The 17422-nt window shown below is 44.4% G+C and overlaps 1 protein-coding gene across 1 annotated transcript in view; it reads left to right on the top strand.

The window, feature by feature from the left end:
* Positions 1-580: 580 nt before the first annotated feature.
* The window catches only part of IL15RA (interleukin 15 receptor subunit alpha), a 28872-nt gene continuing 12030 nt past the window's right edge, over positions 581-17422 (top strand). The window contains exons 1-2 of the mRNA XM_060003755.1: positions 581-716; positions 16797-16991. Coding sequence (XP_059859738.1) covers positions 632-716; positions 16797-16991 — 280 coding nt within the window. The 5' untranslated portion in view covers positions 581-631. The remainder of the gene's footprint in view (positions 717-16796; positions 16992-17422) is intronic.

Below are 17422 nucleotides of genomic sequence, written 5' to 3'. Positions count from 1 at the left end.
TGACCGGGCCAGCCGCGCCGCGGCGATATCCCCGCTGTCACTCAGCGTCACCGGCCCGGACCAGCGGGACGCGCGGCAACTCGTTCGCCAGCTCCTGGTCCAGGACCTTCGAAGTCGGAGCAACAGGCAGAGACAAGCGAGGCGAGGTGACCGAGTGGAGCCGAAGCCAGGTGTGACGCCCACCGGCCGTGTTTACGGGAACTAGTCTGCTTCCCGAAAGCTTCTCCCACTCGTCGCGGGGACACACGACGGAATGGACTGCTGGGGTCACCAGGGGCGAGAAGGGCAAAGCCGGGGAGGACCCCGGGCCTCCTCAGGGCACAGTCCGGGTCCCCGTCCCGCGCTGCCGGTGGCGTTGCGGGGACCGGGCGGCGGCGCGGAGGTCATAGGGTCTTTTTCCAGGGGAGGGGGTGGGGATGCTGAGTCACGGGTCTGTCACCGCTTCTCACCTCTCCAGCCCTCGGGGGCTAAAGCAAAAGCGAAAGCGAATGCGGCTCGCGGGGCGGCCGGTCTCGGAGCTGCGCCCGCCGCTTGCTCCCGGGCAGTGGACATCTGAGCGCGCGAGCGGCGGGGCGTCGCGTCCGCGGCGAGCCCGGGAGGAGGCCGGCGGGGGCGCGGCCGAGGTCGGGCCATGTCGAGGCGGCTCCGGGGCTGCGGAGTCGGCGCCCTCCCCGCGCTGCTGCTGCTGCTGCTGCTCGGACCGCCGGCGACGCCGGGTAGGGAGCGCGCGGGGAGCGGGAAGCCGGGCTGGGGTCGGCCCCCAGCACAAGGGTGTGCGCCCGCGCGCCGGGGACACGTGGAGGGACGCGGGGACCGTCGGCTCAGGGCCCCGCGCCCCGGCTCGCCTGGACTCTCAAGGCAGGGAGCGAGTGGTCGGGATTTTCATTCTACGTTTTCCCCAATTTCCGAGGCAAAGGGAAGAAGCCGGGGTTTGCAATGCGGGCTCGGAGTTGAGAGTTTTACAGCGATTTCGAGAAACGCATCAGCCCCGCGAGGAAAGCTGTGCGCGCGTTCATCCGCCGGCAGTCCCCCCGGGGGATGGGGCCGTCCGGGGAAAACGATTGGTCTCTACCCTCCGATCAAAGCAGGTTATATGGGGGGGGGGGTGGTAGGACGGGGTACGGACTGCGTGCGTCCCGGAGGAGTGAAAACGTGTCGGGCAGGTTGCACACCTGGGGGACCTGGCAACAGCTCCAAATTCTTCCGCACTAGGAAACCGAGAGAGTGCGCGGGGTGGGGGGCGCGCCCCGGAGTACGCGGTCCCAGGCAAACGGGGAAGAACGAAGTTGAGGATGGCTGGGTGTGTTCGGGAAGAACTTTAGGTCGCACAGATGTCATTTCCCGGTTAGACTCGAACGAGTGTCCTATAGGTTGTAGATTTTCGTCCCGAGAGCTAGACAAGAGGGAGGAGAAAGGAGAGATGGGTCTGGCTTTATCCACGTTGGCGCGCCTTAATCTTGTTACAGTCACGGAGCTCTTTGAGGGTCTGATGAAAGCTACGAACTCTCTCCTCTGAAAAATACTTGAATGCACATACTTCCAAAACTTCCATATAATTTTGGGGTTTGGGACCCCAAAGACCAACCATGGACTCTCCAGGAGATAGTAATCCCATGATCTGTGTGTGTGTGTATGTGTGTATGTTTAAGGCAACACTCCTAATAACTTACCTCCAGTCGGGCCAGTCTACCCATTACTCCATCAGAGGCGTCCATCCACAGTTGTGGCTGGCTGGCCTGCTGTGAACCCATAGCGCTGAAGGCTTTCCTAAAGTTTAATTTTCCTGAGACTATGTTTGCATTTCCCCCAACTTCTGAGAATCTGAGTTATGTTGGTGATGGAGTCAGTTGGCTAGCCAGTGTCCCACACGACCCCTGGGGAGATGTGGGGCACAGCCAGAGCACTGGGGCAACTCGACTGGACAATGTGAAAGTGAAATTCAGCTTTAGTCAGAATCCCGCAAAGATGAGCCGTCTGCTTACAAATGCAGATGACACTGCAGGCAAGCTCTCTAAAGCTCATCAACCAGCATAGCTCTCTGACCCCACAAAGGCATTGCTGCCATCTTTTGGCTCCCGGTGTTTCTTAGTTTTTCTTAAACAGTTCTCGGGGGTACGACTGACAGATAATAAACAGTATACATTTAAAGGCACAATTTGACAAGTTCAGAGGTAAATGTATAGTCACGAAACCATCACCACGGTCAAGAGAGTAAACATGACCATCACTATCAAAAGCTTCCTTACATTTTGCGTTTATCCTGACCTCCCAGCCCTGTGCCCCAGGCAACAAAGATCTGCTTTCTGTCACTATTGATTTGTTGCATTTTCTAGAATTTTATATAAACGGAATCATGCAGTTTGTACTCTTTCTTGTTTGGCTCCTTTCACTCATAGTAATTATTCAGAGAATTCTCCAGCCTTGTAACTTGTATCAACAGCCCATTCTTCTTTATTACTAGCACTGTTCTACTGCATGGATATTGCAGGGGTTTTTAATCCATTCACTTGATAGTGGACATTTTTGGGGTTGTCTCCAGTTTTTGACTATCACATATCAAGCTGTTATGAACATTCACATATAGGTTTTTATGTGGACAGAGGTTTTTGTTTCTCTTGGGCAGAGAAAATGGCTAGGAATGGAATGGCTGGATCACGTGACATGTGTATGTTTAATTTTTAAAGAAACAGCCAAATTATTTTCCAAAGTAATTGTACTCATTTACACTCCCACCAGCGGTGGGTGAGAGTTCCACTTCCTCCACATCCTTGTCAGCACTTGGTATGGCTAGTCTTTTTTTGTTGTTTAACTTTTAAAATTTTTAATTTTTTTACAGCTTTATTGAGATAGATGTAATTGGTATATAATATTGTGTAAGTTTAAGGTGTATGACATGATGATTTGATATATGTGCATATTGTGAAATGATTACTACAATAAGATTAGTTAACACATTCATCATCATCTCACAGTTACCAAAAAAAACCCGTGTGTGTGTGTGTGTGTGTGTGTGTGTGTGTGTGTGTGTGTGTGTGGCCAGTCTGTCTTTTTAATCGTTCCATTCTAATAGATGTGTAGTGGTCTCTCATAGTTTTAATTTGCATTTTCCAAATAATGAATGATGTCGAGCGTCTCTTCCTTTGCTTATTTTCCATCAATATATTTTCTTTTGGTAAAGTGTCTAGTTAAATATTCTGCCCTTTTAAAAAAAATGAGTTATTTAATTGAGTTTTGAGAGTTCTTTCTATATTCTGGATACAAGTCCTTTATCAGATATATGATTTGCAAATATTTTTTCAGAGTCTGTGGCTTGTCTTTTCATTCTCATAAGCGTCTAACGAAGAGCAGAAATTTTTTTTATATAAATTTATTTATTTAATTTTGGCTGCATTGGGTCTTCATTGCTGTGCATGGGTTTTCTTTAGCTGTGGCTCACGAGCTCTACCCTTCCTTGCAGTGCTCGGGCTTCTCACTGCGGTGGCTTCTCATTGCAGAGCACAGGCTCTAGGCACGTGGGCTTCAGTAGTTGTGGCACGTGGGCTCAGTAGCTGTGGCTCGTGGGCTCTAGAGCACAGGCTCAGTAGTTGTGGTGCACAGGCTTCGTTGCTTCGTGGCACGTGGGATCTTCCCAGACCAGGGATTGAATGTCCCATGTCCCCTGCATTGGCAGGTGGATTCTTAACCACTGCACCACCAGGGAAACCCAGAAATTTTTAATTTGGATGAAGTTCAGCTTATTAATTTTTTCTTTTATATACTGTGCTTTCAGTGTCATATCTAAGAAACCTTTGCTTAAGTTAAGGTTACAAAGGTTTTCTTCTGTGTTTACTTCTAGAAGTTTTATAGCTTAGGTTTTACATTGATGTCTGTGATTCATTTTGAATTAAGTTTTCATATAATGTGAAGTATGGCTTGAAGGTTTTGTATTGGTTTGGTTTTGGGTTTTATTGCATGTGGATATCCAGTCATTCTGGCACCATTTGTTGGAAAGATATCTCTGCTGAATTGCTCTTACACACCTATTTTGAGCATGAGCTGTTTATACATGTGCTGGCTGCTGTAGACAAAACATCCGTACGTGAAAATCAATTATATTACTAGACATTAGCACTGACCAATTGGAAACTGAAATTTTTTTAAAAAGCAATATCACTGGCAGTAGCATCAAAAAGTATGAAATACGTAGGGATAAATCTGACAAAAATGAGGAAGACCTGTACACTGAAAACCACAAACCGCTGCTGAGAGAAATTAAAGGAGATCTAAATAAACGGAGGTATATCATGTTCATGCATTGGACAGATCAATATTGTTAAGCTGTCAATCCTCCCCAAATCAAAATCCCAGCAGGCTTTCTTATAGAAATTGACAAACTGGTTCCAAAATCCACACGGAGATGCAAAAGACCTAGTATAGCCAAAACAACTTTGAAACACAACTGAGTTGGAGGATCAACACTTCTGATATTGAGAGTTAGAAGGTTACAGTAATCAGGACAGTGTGGTATTGGTGTAAAGATGGACAAAAAGCTAACAGAACAGAGGGTGCCTGATGTTTTTAAGTGAGCTTAGAAGTGGATACGGATGATTAGATTTGCTACTTGGCAGTATGATCCTGGTCAGGAATTATACAGGGCAGCTCATTCCTTACAACTAGCTGGGTAAATAATAGTCTCAGATCTGTTCCTGTTAGTTTTCAGCGCTAACAGACACAGCAAGTTGAAACCCATCATCTCGGCTAGGAGGTCATTTGCTTCTTAAAGATCCTCGTAACCTGAAAGGCTGCAGGTGATTTGCCCAAAGCAGCTGGAAAGGGCAATTATTTGTTTGAAGATGAATATCCCTGCTCATCAGTTTGGGTTTTGTTGTGCAGGGTGCTAGTGTAGTGCTTGGGGGTGGTTGTAAAACTTACGTCTTTAAACATTTTTTAAACCATTTTTCAGAATCTGGGAAGTTTTGCTAAAACCTTTTTTTTTTCCAAGTCATTTTTATCTCATTATTGCTTTGTGCTGCTACTGATAGCAAAAAAAGTGATAAAAACTTAAACGTACAAAATATGGGATTTGTTGAAATCAACCTAAATGTCCAACAGTGGAGGATTGCATAAATAAAATAGGGTTGCTTTCAAATATATGCATCATATGATTCCGTTTTTACTAGAAGATCTAGTAGTTGTCATTGAGTAGAAAAATTATAGGTTATGTCTGTGTGTATGTGTCTGTGTGTGTGTAGTTGTCCGCCTTTTCTTATTTTTCTGTCGTAATTTGAATTGCTTTTGTAATGAAAGGAAATAAATAAAACTACAAAAGAAATAATGCAAAAAAGATCTAGAATTTTGGAATTTTTTTCTAATTCATCTTTAATTAATTATAGCCGATCTTGTTTGCCAATGTTTTTGTGGCTTTATAAATGTTGCAAATTGCTCAAAATCAGGTTCTATAAAGTCACTGCATATAACATTTGTGCATTATATACATACATTTATAATCCTTTACAACTTGTTTAAACAATTCCTTATTGTTAGAGCTATTTGTAGGCTTCTGTTACCTTCCAATGGTTGGATATTTAGGTTGTTTCAAAATGTCTGATATTCTAAAAAGCACAGAGTAGGAATAACTGGATGAAAATTAGCTATAAAGAACAAAAAAGGCAAGGGGAAAGCCCTCAAAGTCTTTTTTAAATGGCAGAAATGTTTGAGGATATTCTTTTTCAATCAAATCATCACTTCAACTAACTTGTATTCAGCTAAATCACTTCTGCCAAATTGATTTTACCAAATAGTACGTAACTAAGTAAATTCATGTATAAAATCCCCTAGTATATACTCTTGGAGTCATATCCATGTTACTCGTTACACATGATTGATGTTGCCTGAATGTTTCCACTTGGAAAGACTTACTTTTCTTCTGTGCGGAAGGGACCTAATTAAGGGCTCTGGTGGGGGGATATTATTGGAGTTGCATGGTGGAAGGGGTTACTCTTATCAAGAGTGTGAATAACAAACTGTAGTCAAGAGGGTCTGGAGGCAGGAAGCTAAGTTGGAGGCTTTTGCAATAGTTCCAGTAAGTGGTGATGAAACCCTGAAGCAAGGCAGCGTCAGTAATGGAGAGGGGAGGGGGCAGATTTCCTTTTGAGTTCTACAAGTATAGAATGTATTTCACTCTTTCCCTTTTTTGTTTGCCCTTCAACCTATAGCCACTCAAGTCTTCCAAGCCTTCAAAAGTCATAATTTAAGGACTTGAACTGTGATGAATCCACCTACTACACAAAAGGTAGATTAAGAAGCTCAGTGAATGAGCCTGAGAGAGAAGAGAATTGATGAGTTAAGGGCATGACCTGGCTGTGGTTGGTACTTACACTGAGTGCCAATAGGAAAAAAATGTGTTGGCTTGGCTGGCGTTTCAGCCAGAAAAATAATGAGGAAAAATGGATTACTGTGAACACAGATAGGCTTTTATGCTTTTGGGACATCAGAGTCACAAAGAGCTTGAGGGCAGAAAGCATATCCTATACGTCTTTGTATCCTACCGCAGTCAGCATTCTGTAGGCATTTAAATAATAGAATAAGAGAAAGAAAATACTCGAACGGATTCTGACTTTCCTTGAAGACTGGGAGGCGCCTGCTACCCTTGAACTCTGGATGCAAGACTAGGCCAGGGCTACTTACTCATACTAGACTGTGTAAACTGACTTGATAAAAAAGTCTGATTCACAGGTTCTGAGAAGTGAAAGAGGTGTGGCCCTACACAACTATTTTGGTGACTTCATTTAAATGATCAATAGGACTTGTTATGTATATTTTTTGCTACTTAAGAGCTTTGAAAATGCCAGAATCTTACATTTTCTCCCACTTCCATTACTTCATCCATTCCACTCTATAGATTCATAAGCTAGTAACTAACTTGAGAAAACACCCATCACATACTGGGCTTAGTTAGAGCTGTAAGAGCACCAGAGAAATATATTCCCCCCCTTCAGGAGCTTACAATATTGTAAACAAGGTGAGACTTGCTTACACTGATTATCTAAGGAACAATGTTATGAGAGAATATATAGAGAAATTATAATTGAAGTATCAAAAGATGTGATTAAGGCCTCTGAAATGAAAGGTTATTGATGCAATCAAATGTGTTATCTCCAATGCACTTGTGAGAGAGTCTAGCTTTGTAAAGTTAGTTACTGGCCAGTATGTGGCTGATTGGGTTGGCTGCAGTATACTAATACCCTGTGGATTCATGTATCAATTATTCATGGATTTATCTTTCTTTGAGGACTGTTCACAACAGAAAGTAGACTCCCTTTTTTAGCAAAATGATAGAGTAGGTGTTCTGAAAAACTCTCCTGCTGAAAAAAATACCCAGAAATGATAAATAATACAGAGCAAACATCTATTAAAATCCATAGCCAATAAAATAGGTAAACAACTGTTTAAAGCAAAAATAATAATAATGTGTTGTGGTTCTTATAAAATATGTAGAAGCAAAATGTATTACAAAATAGCACAAAGGCTGGGCAGAGAGAAATGAAAGTATATTGTTTAAGGCTCTTATACTATATATGTGAAGTAGTATAATTTCACCTGAGAGTAAGCTGTGATAAGGTAAAGACACATGCTATAAACCCGAAAGCAACCACTAAAATAATATAACCAAGAATCATGAAATTTCTATGGGACCATCTCCATAGAAAATCCTATGGAATCTACAAAAATGCTACTAGAATGTGTTTAGCAAAGTTGCAGAGTACACAATTAATTTACAAATATCAGTATACAAAATGCTAGCAACAATTAGAAATTAAAATAAGAATAATGCCATTTGTGTTGAAATAAAAATATGAAATACTTAGGAATACATCTGACAAAATATGTACAAGATTAGTACTCTGAAAACTATAAAACACTTCTGATAAACTACTGAAGATATAAATAAATCAAGAAAGATATTGTGTTTATGGATACTGAGAAGACTCAATATTATTAAGATGTCAGTTCTTCACCAGCTTGATCGATAAATTTAATGCAATTCCAATCAAACTTTCAGCAGGCTTTTTTTTTCCAGTTAGAAATTGATATACTGAGAAATTGATATACTGACTCTATAACCCAGTGAAGAACCAAACTCACCTTTGAAAATAATTAACAAAGTTAGAGGATTTACACTACCTGACTTTAAGACTTATTATAAAGCTATAGTAATCAAGACAGCATGGTATTGGTGTCAAGATTAACAAATAGACAAATATATCAATGGAACAGAATATCAAGTCCATAAATAACCCCACATATACTTGGTCCTGTGTCAAGATCCTACACTAAATACCACTGGAGGTCCACTGCTGTGGCTGCTGGATGAGAGGAAGGAAGTTTTTTAATGCACAAAACCTGTCAAAGATACAAGGGAGAGGTTGGCTGCCATGAAAGGAAAAAGCAATATAACTGAAAACTCCAGCCCTGAGAGCCAAGCACACAGGGCCAGCCTAAGAGTGAGGCTGGATTAAGACCACAGAGAACTTCTCCTGATGCCACCACATCCAGGCAAGCAAGCACCAAGGAAAAAACACAGCAGTCAACTGCTCAAGGTGGGGTGGGCAAGAGTGTGGAGAGACAACCCCTGTGGTTTAGATAAATGGAAAAGGACAAAAGATGAGGGTGGAGCGGGAGCACTGAGAAGAATCTTCTGCCACTCTAGCCCCCACCCTAAGCACAAGATAAGACTAGAGGAGGGGCTTCCCTGGTGGCGCAGTGGTTGAGAGTCCGCCTGCCGATGCAGGGGACGCGGGTTCGTGCCCCGGTCCGGGAGGATCCCCCCCAACCCCGGTCCGGGAGGATCCCACATGCCGCGGAGCAGCTGGGCCCGTGGGCCATGGCCGCTGGGCCTGCGCGTCCGGAGCCTGTGCTCCGCAGCGGGAGAGGCCGCAGCGGTGAGAGGCCCGCGCACCGCAAAAAAAAAAAAAAGATAAGACTAGAGGAATTTGAAGCCAATGGTGTTCTGAAGGTAACCATAGCAACAACAAAATCCAAATCCAATTCAACAGCTGACTAGATTGACTCAATCCTCCCCACATCATCAGTTTAGCAGAAGTGTTCACATTTTCAGGCATAAATACTATTTATCTCAGTTCTACACACACAGTTCAGTGTTCAATCAAAAATTATGAGACATACCAAAAAGCAACAACAGCACAGTCCCACTATGAAGAGACAGAGCAGTAAACGAGACTCAGAGTTGACCCAGAAATTGGAACTATCAGACTGGAAGTTAAAGTAACTATCATTAATATGTTAAAGGCTCAAGTGAAAAAGATGGACAGGATTCACGAGTAAATGGGGAATTTCAGCCGAGAGATGGAAATCATAAGAAAGTATCAAATGGAAATGTTAGAAAATTTTTAAAAAACAAAATGAAGCAAGCCTTTGACAGGCTTATCAGAACACTTCACACAGCCAAGAAAAGAATCAGTAAACTTACAGATAGGTCAGTACAAATTACTCTAACAGAAACATAAAGAGAAAAAATGAAAGAAAAAAAAAACCCATAGAAGAGTATCCAAGAGCTGTGGTACAATAGAAAGTAGTCTAATATATGTGTAATCAGAATTCCAGAAACAGAAGAGAATGGAGCAGAAGAAATATTTGAAGAGATAATAGTTGAGAATTTCCACAAATTTATAAAAGATATTCAGTCACATATCCAGGAAACTCAGAGAACACCAAGAAGGATAAATGGCCCCCCGCGAAAAAAAAAAACCAAAAACCTCATGCTAGACACATCATATTCAAACTGCTGAAAAGAGAAAATCATGATAAAAAGAATAAAGATACATTATACACAAGGAACAAAGATAAGAATTACAGTAGACCTCATCAGAAACTATGCAAGCCATAAGAAAATGGAGTGACATCTTTACAGTGCCAAAACAAAACAAAACTGTCAAGCCAGAATTCTAATAATCAGGAAAAGTATCTTTCAAAAATGAAACCAAGGGCTTCCCTGGTGGCGCAGTGGTTGAGAGTCCGCCTGCCGATGCAGGGGACACAGGTTCGTGCCCTGGTCCGGGAAGATCCCACATGCCGCGGAGCGGCTGGGCCCGTGAGCCATGGCCGCTGAGCCTGCGCGTCCGGAGCCTGTGCTCCGCAAAGGGAGAGGCCACAACAGTGAGAGGCCCGCTACCGCAAAAAAATTAAATAAATAAATAAATAAAATAAAAGGTGTGGAGAGAGGACAAGAAAAGAGGGGAGGTCGGCACCATGAAAACCACAATTAGGGAAATAATTAAAATTTTCCTGACCAACAGGTAATCTTGGTCTGAGTTGTCAAGGGCTCATAGAGTTTCCTTCAACAGGAAATCTCAAAGAAAGGGCCCAAGTGCCACTCATCAGGTGGTTTTTCTTTGGATACTTATTTTTTAACTTATTTATTCCAATACAACCTCAAACTTACCATGAAGTTGAAAAGATAGTACAAAGACCTTCGGAATATCCTTTACCCAGATTCGCCAGCTGTTTACATTTTTCCCCATTTGCTTTATCATTCCCCCATCTCTCTAAACAAATCTACATTTATTATACACGTGCACGTTCTTCTGAAGCATTTAAAACTAAGTTGGTGACACTATGCTTCTTTATGCTTATATATTTCAGTATGTTTCCTAAGAACACATTCTCTTACATACCTTCCTAAAAAACAGCACTCTCACATAATCATAGTACAACTATCAAAATTAGGAAATTTAATCTTGACATAATATTATTATCTAATACTTAGTCAATATTCAAATTTTGTCAATTGTCCCATTAATGTCCTTTTTAGCTCTTTTCTTCCTAATTCTGGATCTAATCCAGGACCATGTATCACATTTAGTTGTCACATTTCTTTAGCCTCTTTCAGTCTGGAACATTCCCTTTGCCTTTCTTTTTTTTTTCTTTTTTGGCTGCATTGGGTCTTTGTTGCTGCGTGCGGGCTTTCTCTAGTTCCCGCGAGCGGGGGCTACTCTTCATTGCGGTGCACAGGCTTCTCATTGCAGTGGCTTCTCTTGTTGCAGAGCACGGGCTCTAGGCACGAGGGCCTCAGTAGTTGTGGCACTCGAGCTTAGCTGCTTCGCGGCATGTGGGATCTTCCCGTACCAGGGCTCGAACCCATGTCCCCTGCATTGGCAGGAGGATTCTTAACCACCATGCCACCAGGGAAGTCCCTCTTGATCTTTCTTGATCGTGAATACAGGCCAACTACTTTTCAGAATGTCCCTCAGTTTAGGTTCATCTGGTGTTTCCTCGTGGTTAGATTCCAGTTATGGATTTGGGGGAGAGAGACCACAGATGTGATGCTTGTGTCCTTGTCAATGAATTGGATCAGGAGGGATATGACAGCTATTTGTCCAAGTGTTGGTGATGTTACTTCTGATCACTTGGCTCAGGTGGTGTTTGTCAGCTTTCTCCAATATAGTTACCATTTTCCCCATTGTAACTAGTAACTAATTGTGGGAAGATTCTTTAGGACTCTATGTACCAGTCAGGATTGTGGTCCTAAGAATCTAAGAAGAGCAGAACCACCTTGTGCAGCTGTGGGAGCCGGTTACCAACTAGGTGAGCTGTTCCTTCTGTGTCTGGAGCCGGAGCCTCCAGGCCACGGTCTGAGTGGGAAGATGGTCATAAAGTGGGGGAAGCAAGAGCCACCTGGGAGCCGTGAGGCCAAGCTGGATCCCATGTTGGCCTTTCATCTTCCCCCCGAGACTCCAGCTTCCACGAGGAGCGTGTCCAGCAAAGCTGGCGCTCCTCATCATGGCAGAAGATACACACCTAAGGCCCAAAGGTGGAAGAAGCTGCAGCAAAGAGTCACGGGGCTGGAGGAGCTGTTTGGCCACCCAAGGGAGCCTGCAGATAAGCGACAGTGTGTGAGCGGCAGCGGCCCCTGTCTCCCAAGTGCAAAGGAACATGGATGCTCCTTCCCTCCTTCCCTCCTTCCAGATTGAACATAAAATCTTTGTTGTGTCACAGGCTAACTGGACACCGTGCAGGGAGGGGAATTTAGGGCGTGTGTGTCCAGCTCAGCTAAACTGACGCAGGGCAAATCTGCCACACTATGTAAATACTATGTCCCTCATTATTGCATCCATTGTCCCTTTTTCTTATTCCATCATCCTGTCTATATTTATTAGTTAGCATTATACTGAAGGCTTTCTCTTCTCCCCTATTTAGTTATTAGTCCTTTATTTATTTATATTAGCACAGACTTGAGTTTTGTTTTATTTTATTCCTTAATCTGTTATTATATGTTTTGACACTCAGATTGTCCCAGATTGGCCAGCAATACCCAGTTCAACCTGGCCACTAAATCCTTTTGACATGTTGCCATCATTCTCTAAGCCCTTCCCTACTTTCTGGTACCAGATATTCCACACTCACCTTGTGCTTTCCCTCTCCCGGCCCCAGGTCAGCCTTTTCTCCAAGAAGCTGAGGTTCCTTTTAGTGGAGACAAAGATCTTGGTACTAAATGTGTTTTCTGCTTATATGTCATTGCTTCCAGGCACTGTCAGAGGACACAGGTAGCGTGTACGCACACACGTGTACACACAGAATCACGTATACACAGACGTGTACACACACACTATGATTGCATTCTGACACCTACAACCCCAATTCTATCCCAGCACCGCAGGGTGCATTCCAGTCGTCCCCTCCCCATTTCCATAGTTGTAACTTCTTCCTCCAACAGTGAGGACCCTGGGTTGAGTATGTCTTACTCACTGATGACTGGTTCCAGTAGAGAATCAGGAAGAAAAGGAGGGATGACAGTGACTTCAGACCTTTGCCCTCAGGTTTAACAGCAGAAATGGGCTTGGGAGGAAAATCTACGGATGCTACAAGAAGTCACTACTCATTCACTCAGGATCTGGCCCAGCGTGCTTTGCTTTGTAAAACAGAGGTCCTCAACTGTGTGCACAGCACATTTCCTGATCAGTGTGTAAAATTCACTGTTGCTCAAGTGAATATACCAGCAATGACAACGTTTGGCAGAAGGGGTGTCAAGCTGGGAGGGGTACTACCTGCTGTGAATCTAAGGTGAAGTCAAACCACCACAAAGAAGACTGCATATTTACTGAAGGCTGTAAGAACTCTGAATTATTATATACACCATAAACTTAGGTGCTTTTATACGCAATAAACTATCCCACCCACATAGCAGCCAGCCCTGAAGGATGACCAAGTGAGTTACACATTAGCGTGGATACCCTTACGCTGTGGCAGTGGCTCTTTATAACTTGCTGGCACGGTCGCCATTGTCTCAATGTTTTAAATCCCCTTGAGTGGGAAGGGCGCAAATGTTTGATTTCAGAGAATGCCACAGACACTCAAAGTTGAAAGCCACTGCCCTAAATGGAGGGGAGTATTTTAAGACTTAGAAGATGTAGAACAATTTGCTGACAAAAATCCCAAATCTGAAAACAACACAGAAAACAGGGAAGACTGAAAAAAGGTGGCCGAGGAAAGATCAATAGATTCAGAACATCATTTGAGGGACTTCCCTGGTGGCGCAGTGGATAAGACTCCACGCTCCCAATGCAGGGGGCCTGGGTTCGATCCCTGGTCAGGGAACTAGATCCCACGTGTATGCCGCAACTAAGAGTTCGCATGCTTCAACTAAGGAGACCACGTGCTGCAACTAAGAAGCTGGTGAGCCACAACTAAAGGAGCCCTGGAGCTGCAACTAAGGAGCCCTCCTGACGCACCTAAGACCTGGTGCAACCAAATAAATAAATAAGTATATTTTTTTAAAAGAACATCATTTGAAATTAGAATCAGTGGATTAAGCTGAACTTGAGGACTACACAGCGAATAAAAACATTTGGGAAGGGATTCAGGCAAAAGAGGTACAACCCAAAGACCAGATGGGAGAGAGAGGAAGATGAAGGAAGTAAACCTAAACAGCCAGATTTCTTCTCTTCACTATGAACTTTGTTCATACAAATTAGTAGGAAATTTTTCTTTTAGAAAACTGGTACATTGAAATAACGATTATCTTATGATCTCATTGAAAAGAAAATGAAAATGTTTGAGTCCACTATAGAAGCCCCGCAAGCGAAAAGAGAACGTTGTCACCATCAGGATGGAGTGATAAAGGACGGCAGGCTGTATGTTATAGTTTTAAAAATCTAATATTAGATGTCAATGGGGCTTTAAAAGAAGAGTCAGGGGTTGGATTAAGAACAAAAAGCAAACAATCCATTTTCCCTCTTGAGACTAGGGAGACCAAAGTAAAGCCTGGAGTGACTAACCCACCGAGCTCAGGTGGGCTCCGGCATGAGGATGCTGACACCTCAGTGACAGAGCCTGAAGCAGGAGGGGAGGGTCTGACAGCCGCCCCAGCAGTGGGCTGGCCTGTCTGCAGGCTGCTGGGCACTTGACCGTGGATTGTTCCAACCACACTCTGAATCTGGCTCCTTCTTTTTTTGTTGTTTAAGTTTTTTTTTTAATGTGGACCATTTTTAAAGTCTTTATTGAATTTGTTACAACATTGCTTCTGTTTTATGTTTTGGTTTTTTGGCTGCGAGGCAAGTGGGATCTTAGCTCCCCGACCAGGGATCGAACCCACACCCCCTGCATTGGAAGGCGAAGTCTTAACCGCTGAACCGCCAGGGAAGTCCCTGGAGACGGCTCCTTGTGATTTTGATATCTAAAGAGGCCCACCTGGCCAGCAAGATGTGGCATAAGGGGTCCAGGTGGTGGTGACGCTGAGAGTCAGGTGAATAAGTGTCCTGGTGATTCTGGCAGTCATTCTCTGACATCCAAACCTAGGCCAGCAGCTGGGGAGTGTGGAAACCCAGGGGATGCCCTCTGGAGGAGAAGATGGACAAGACCTGGGCAGAGGGGCAGTCCCTAGTCCAGAAAGCTAGGGTCCTGGACAGAGGCAGCCCAGTCCACAGGGAGCAGGTGAGAAGGATGGTGAAAGCTGCTATTTGGGGGGCCCGTGGCTAGTCAAAGCTGACCCCAGATCCTGCCCGACCAGAGGAAGGTTCGGATTTCTAGGAAGCAGGCACAGGTTCTGGTGGGGTAAATCAAACAAGACTGGCTTATTCGAAGGCTGTAGAAGGAACTCAGCACCACCAGGACACACGGGTGAAGACAGAGACATTTTCCAAGGCAGATGAAGATTCATGTTCTGGAATCCAGCGTCCTCAGCACGTCATGCAAAACTGTGGAAGATGGTCACATTTTCCAGACTCTGTCCCCCTCCGGGCGTAGCACAGGCTCTAATCTGGATAGGACACTGTCCAATCCCAATAGGTGACTGAGCCCACCTCATCCATTTGGGAGTTGGGCTGTTCCCAGTACTCTCAGGTGGCTAAATCAGCAGATTTTCAGACTAGCACTGTCTGATCCTAGCCTGTTCCCAAACTCAGATATGAGAACAAAGGACTTCACTAGGTGTCATGCTAACAGCACTAGACGAACTATGGAGCTGATTGCTGATCTACTGAGCATCTGTCTACAGAGAGGTGCCTCGGGAATGAAATGAAGGTCCAGGACGGGGCAAACCCCAGGACACTGGTTTTAGCCATCAAGTTTCATACAAAGAAAATCGTAGGGTCTAAATCTTGCTCAAATCTTTCAACTTCCAACTAATTAGAAGGGGGCAATTATTAAGAAAACTTTAATTGTTCTAGTTCTGGCTCTTACCTTCTTTTGGTAACATTCTCTGATAAAACGTATCTTATTTTTCACTCCACATGCACTTAGTCACATCCACAGTCTGCTGGGAGTGACTTGTGTCTTGTCTCCCAAAAGCCTGTCCAGAATCCTCCCAAATGGCCTCACAAGTCTTCTCGGCTTCAATTTTACCCTAAGCTGCCCTAACTTGCCCAGAGGAAGGAGAAAATTCCTAATTCTAGGATCTCCTCCCTTTTTCACATTCATTTAGCAGCAAAAGCACTGAATACCCACCCTTGGCATGGTTTAGCCCTCTCTTGCCCTGTGGTCAGTCAAGGTTTCTGACTTCTTGTGGCAGGGTATTTTAAAATCCCCTCCCCCACGTTTTTATTGTGAAGTATTTCATATATTTAAAACAGTATATAATATATACACATGACTAATATTCTTCCAGTCCTCATCGGTGTAGCCTTTCATCTATGGCCAGTGGTTACTCTGCGGGGTCGTGGTTAATGCCAACAGCTATTCTGATTGTGGGGCTGAGGGAGGGCTTTCCTGAGGAAGCGATGTTGAACTAAGCTAAGAAGGGTGGCAGGAGATGGCCAGCCAAGAGTGGGCGGGGGAGGTGCATGGTGAGAGGCATGGGGGGACCAGAGGCCAGTGTGGCCAGAGGGAAGGGCAGCTGGAGAGGCAGACAGTGCCGGGTCCAGCAAAGCCTTGATTTTAGTTTTTATTCTAAGAGCAGTGGGCAACTGAGAAAGAGTGAAGTCATCAAACTGGAAGTCATCTGAAGATGATGCCGGCTGCCTTGTGGAAATGGATTAAAGGCTTGTAGGGATAGCAATCCAGAGGCTAAGAGATACTGAGGCTGGAGACTGATGGGAGTGGAGGGCAAGAGAGAGGGGTCTCTATTTATGACCCCTGGTATCTAGCTATGCTGAATGGCTGGTACTTGAGGCAAGATTCTGGACAGCTTCTAGACAGTGGGGGCCCTTCCTCAACATCTTCCACATGCTTGGAATCTGAGGTGTATCCCCAGGGGCCCCTACGATAATCCAGACCCGGACTACAAAGTTATTGACTACCACCCGTGTTCCCTCAGAGCAAGCTGAAATCTCTTCATCTCTCCCCTCTCATCTGCACTTCTGCAGGCATCACATGCCCAACTCCTACATCTGTGAAACATGCAGACATCTGGGTCAAGAGTTACAACCTCAACTCCAGGGAGCGGTATGTTTGTAACTCTGGCTTCAAGCGTAAAGCCGGGACCTCCAGCCTGACCGAGTGCGTGTTTAACAAGACTGTGAACATCGCCCACTGGACCACTCCCAATCTCAAGTGCATCAGTAAGTGCACTGTCCCTCCGCCCCTTTTGCCAAGGCCACGCAGAGAGCAGACTGCACTGTGGGCAGCAGAATGAGGTGGCCTTGACATCTAGGTTGAGGACTGAGACTAAATAAACAAATGGGCTTCTAAACACACCTCCGGGAGATGGAAATACATGGGCTTTGGGGTCACACAGTTCTGGGTTCAAGTCCTGGCTCTGCCACTTAACCATCTGTGAGACCTGGAGTGAGGGCCTTAAAGTCTTGGATCTCTTTGTTCCTAATCTAGAAAATGGACCTGATGTCAACATTGTGGCTTGTAGGAGGATTAAGAGAAATCTGGTAAATATTAACTATTATTACCTCAGTACTTTAAGATGATAGAAGCAAGAATTTGGCTACAGACAAAGGTGTGTGCTCACAGCATGCTTGTTTCCCAGAGAGCATTCCCG

This window comes from Delphinus delphis, chromosome 2 (assembly GCF_949987515.2).
Source record: "Delphinus delphis chromosome 2, mDelDel1.2, whole genome shotgun sequence".
Classification (NCBI taxonomy): Eukaryota; Metazoa; Chordata; class Mammalia; order Artiodactyla; family Delphinidae; genus Delphinus; species Delphinus delphis.
This window is presented reverse-complemented; position numbering and strand designations above follow the sequence as displayed.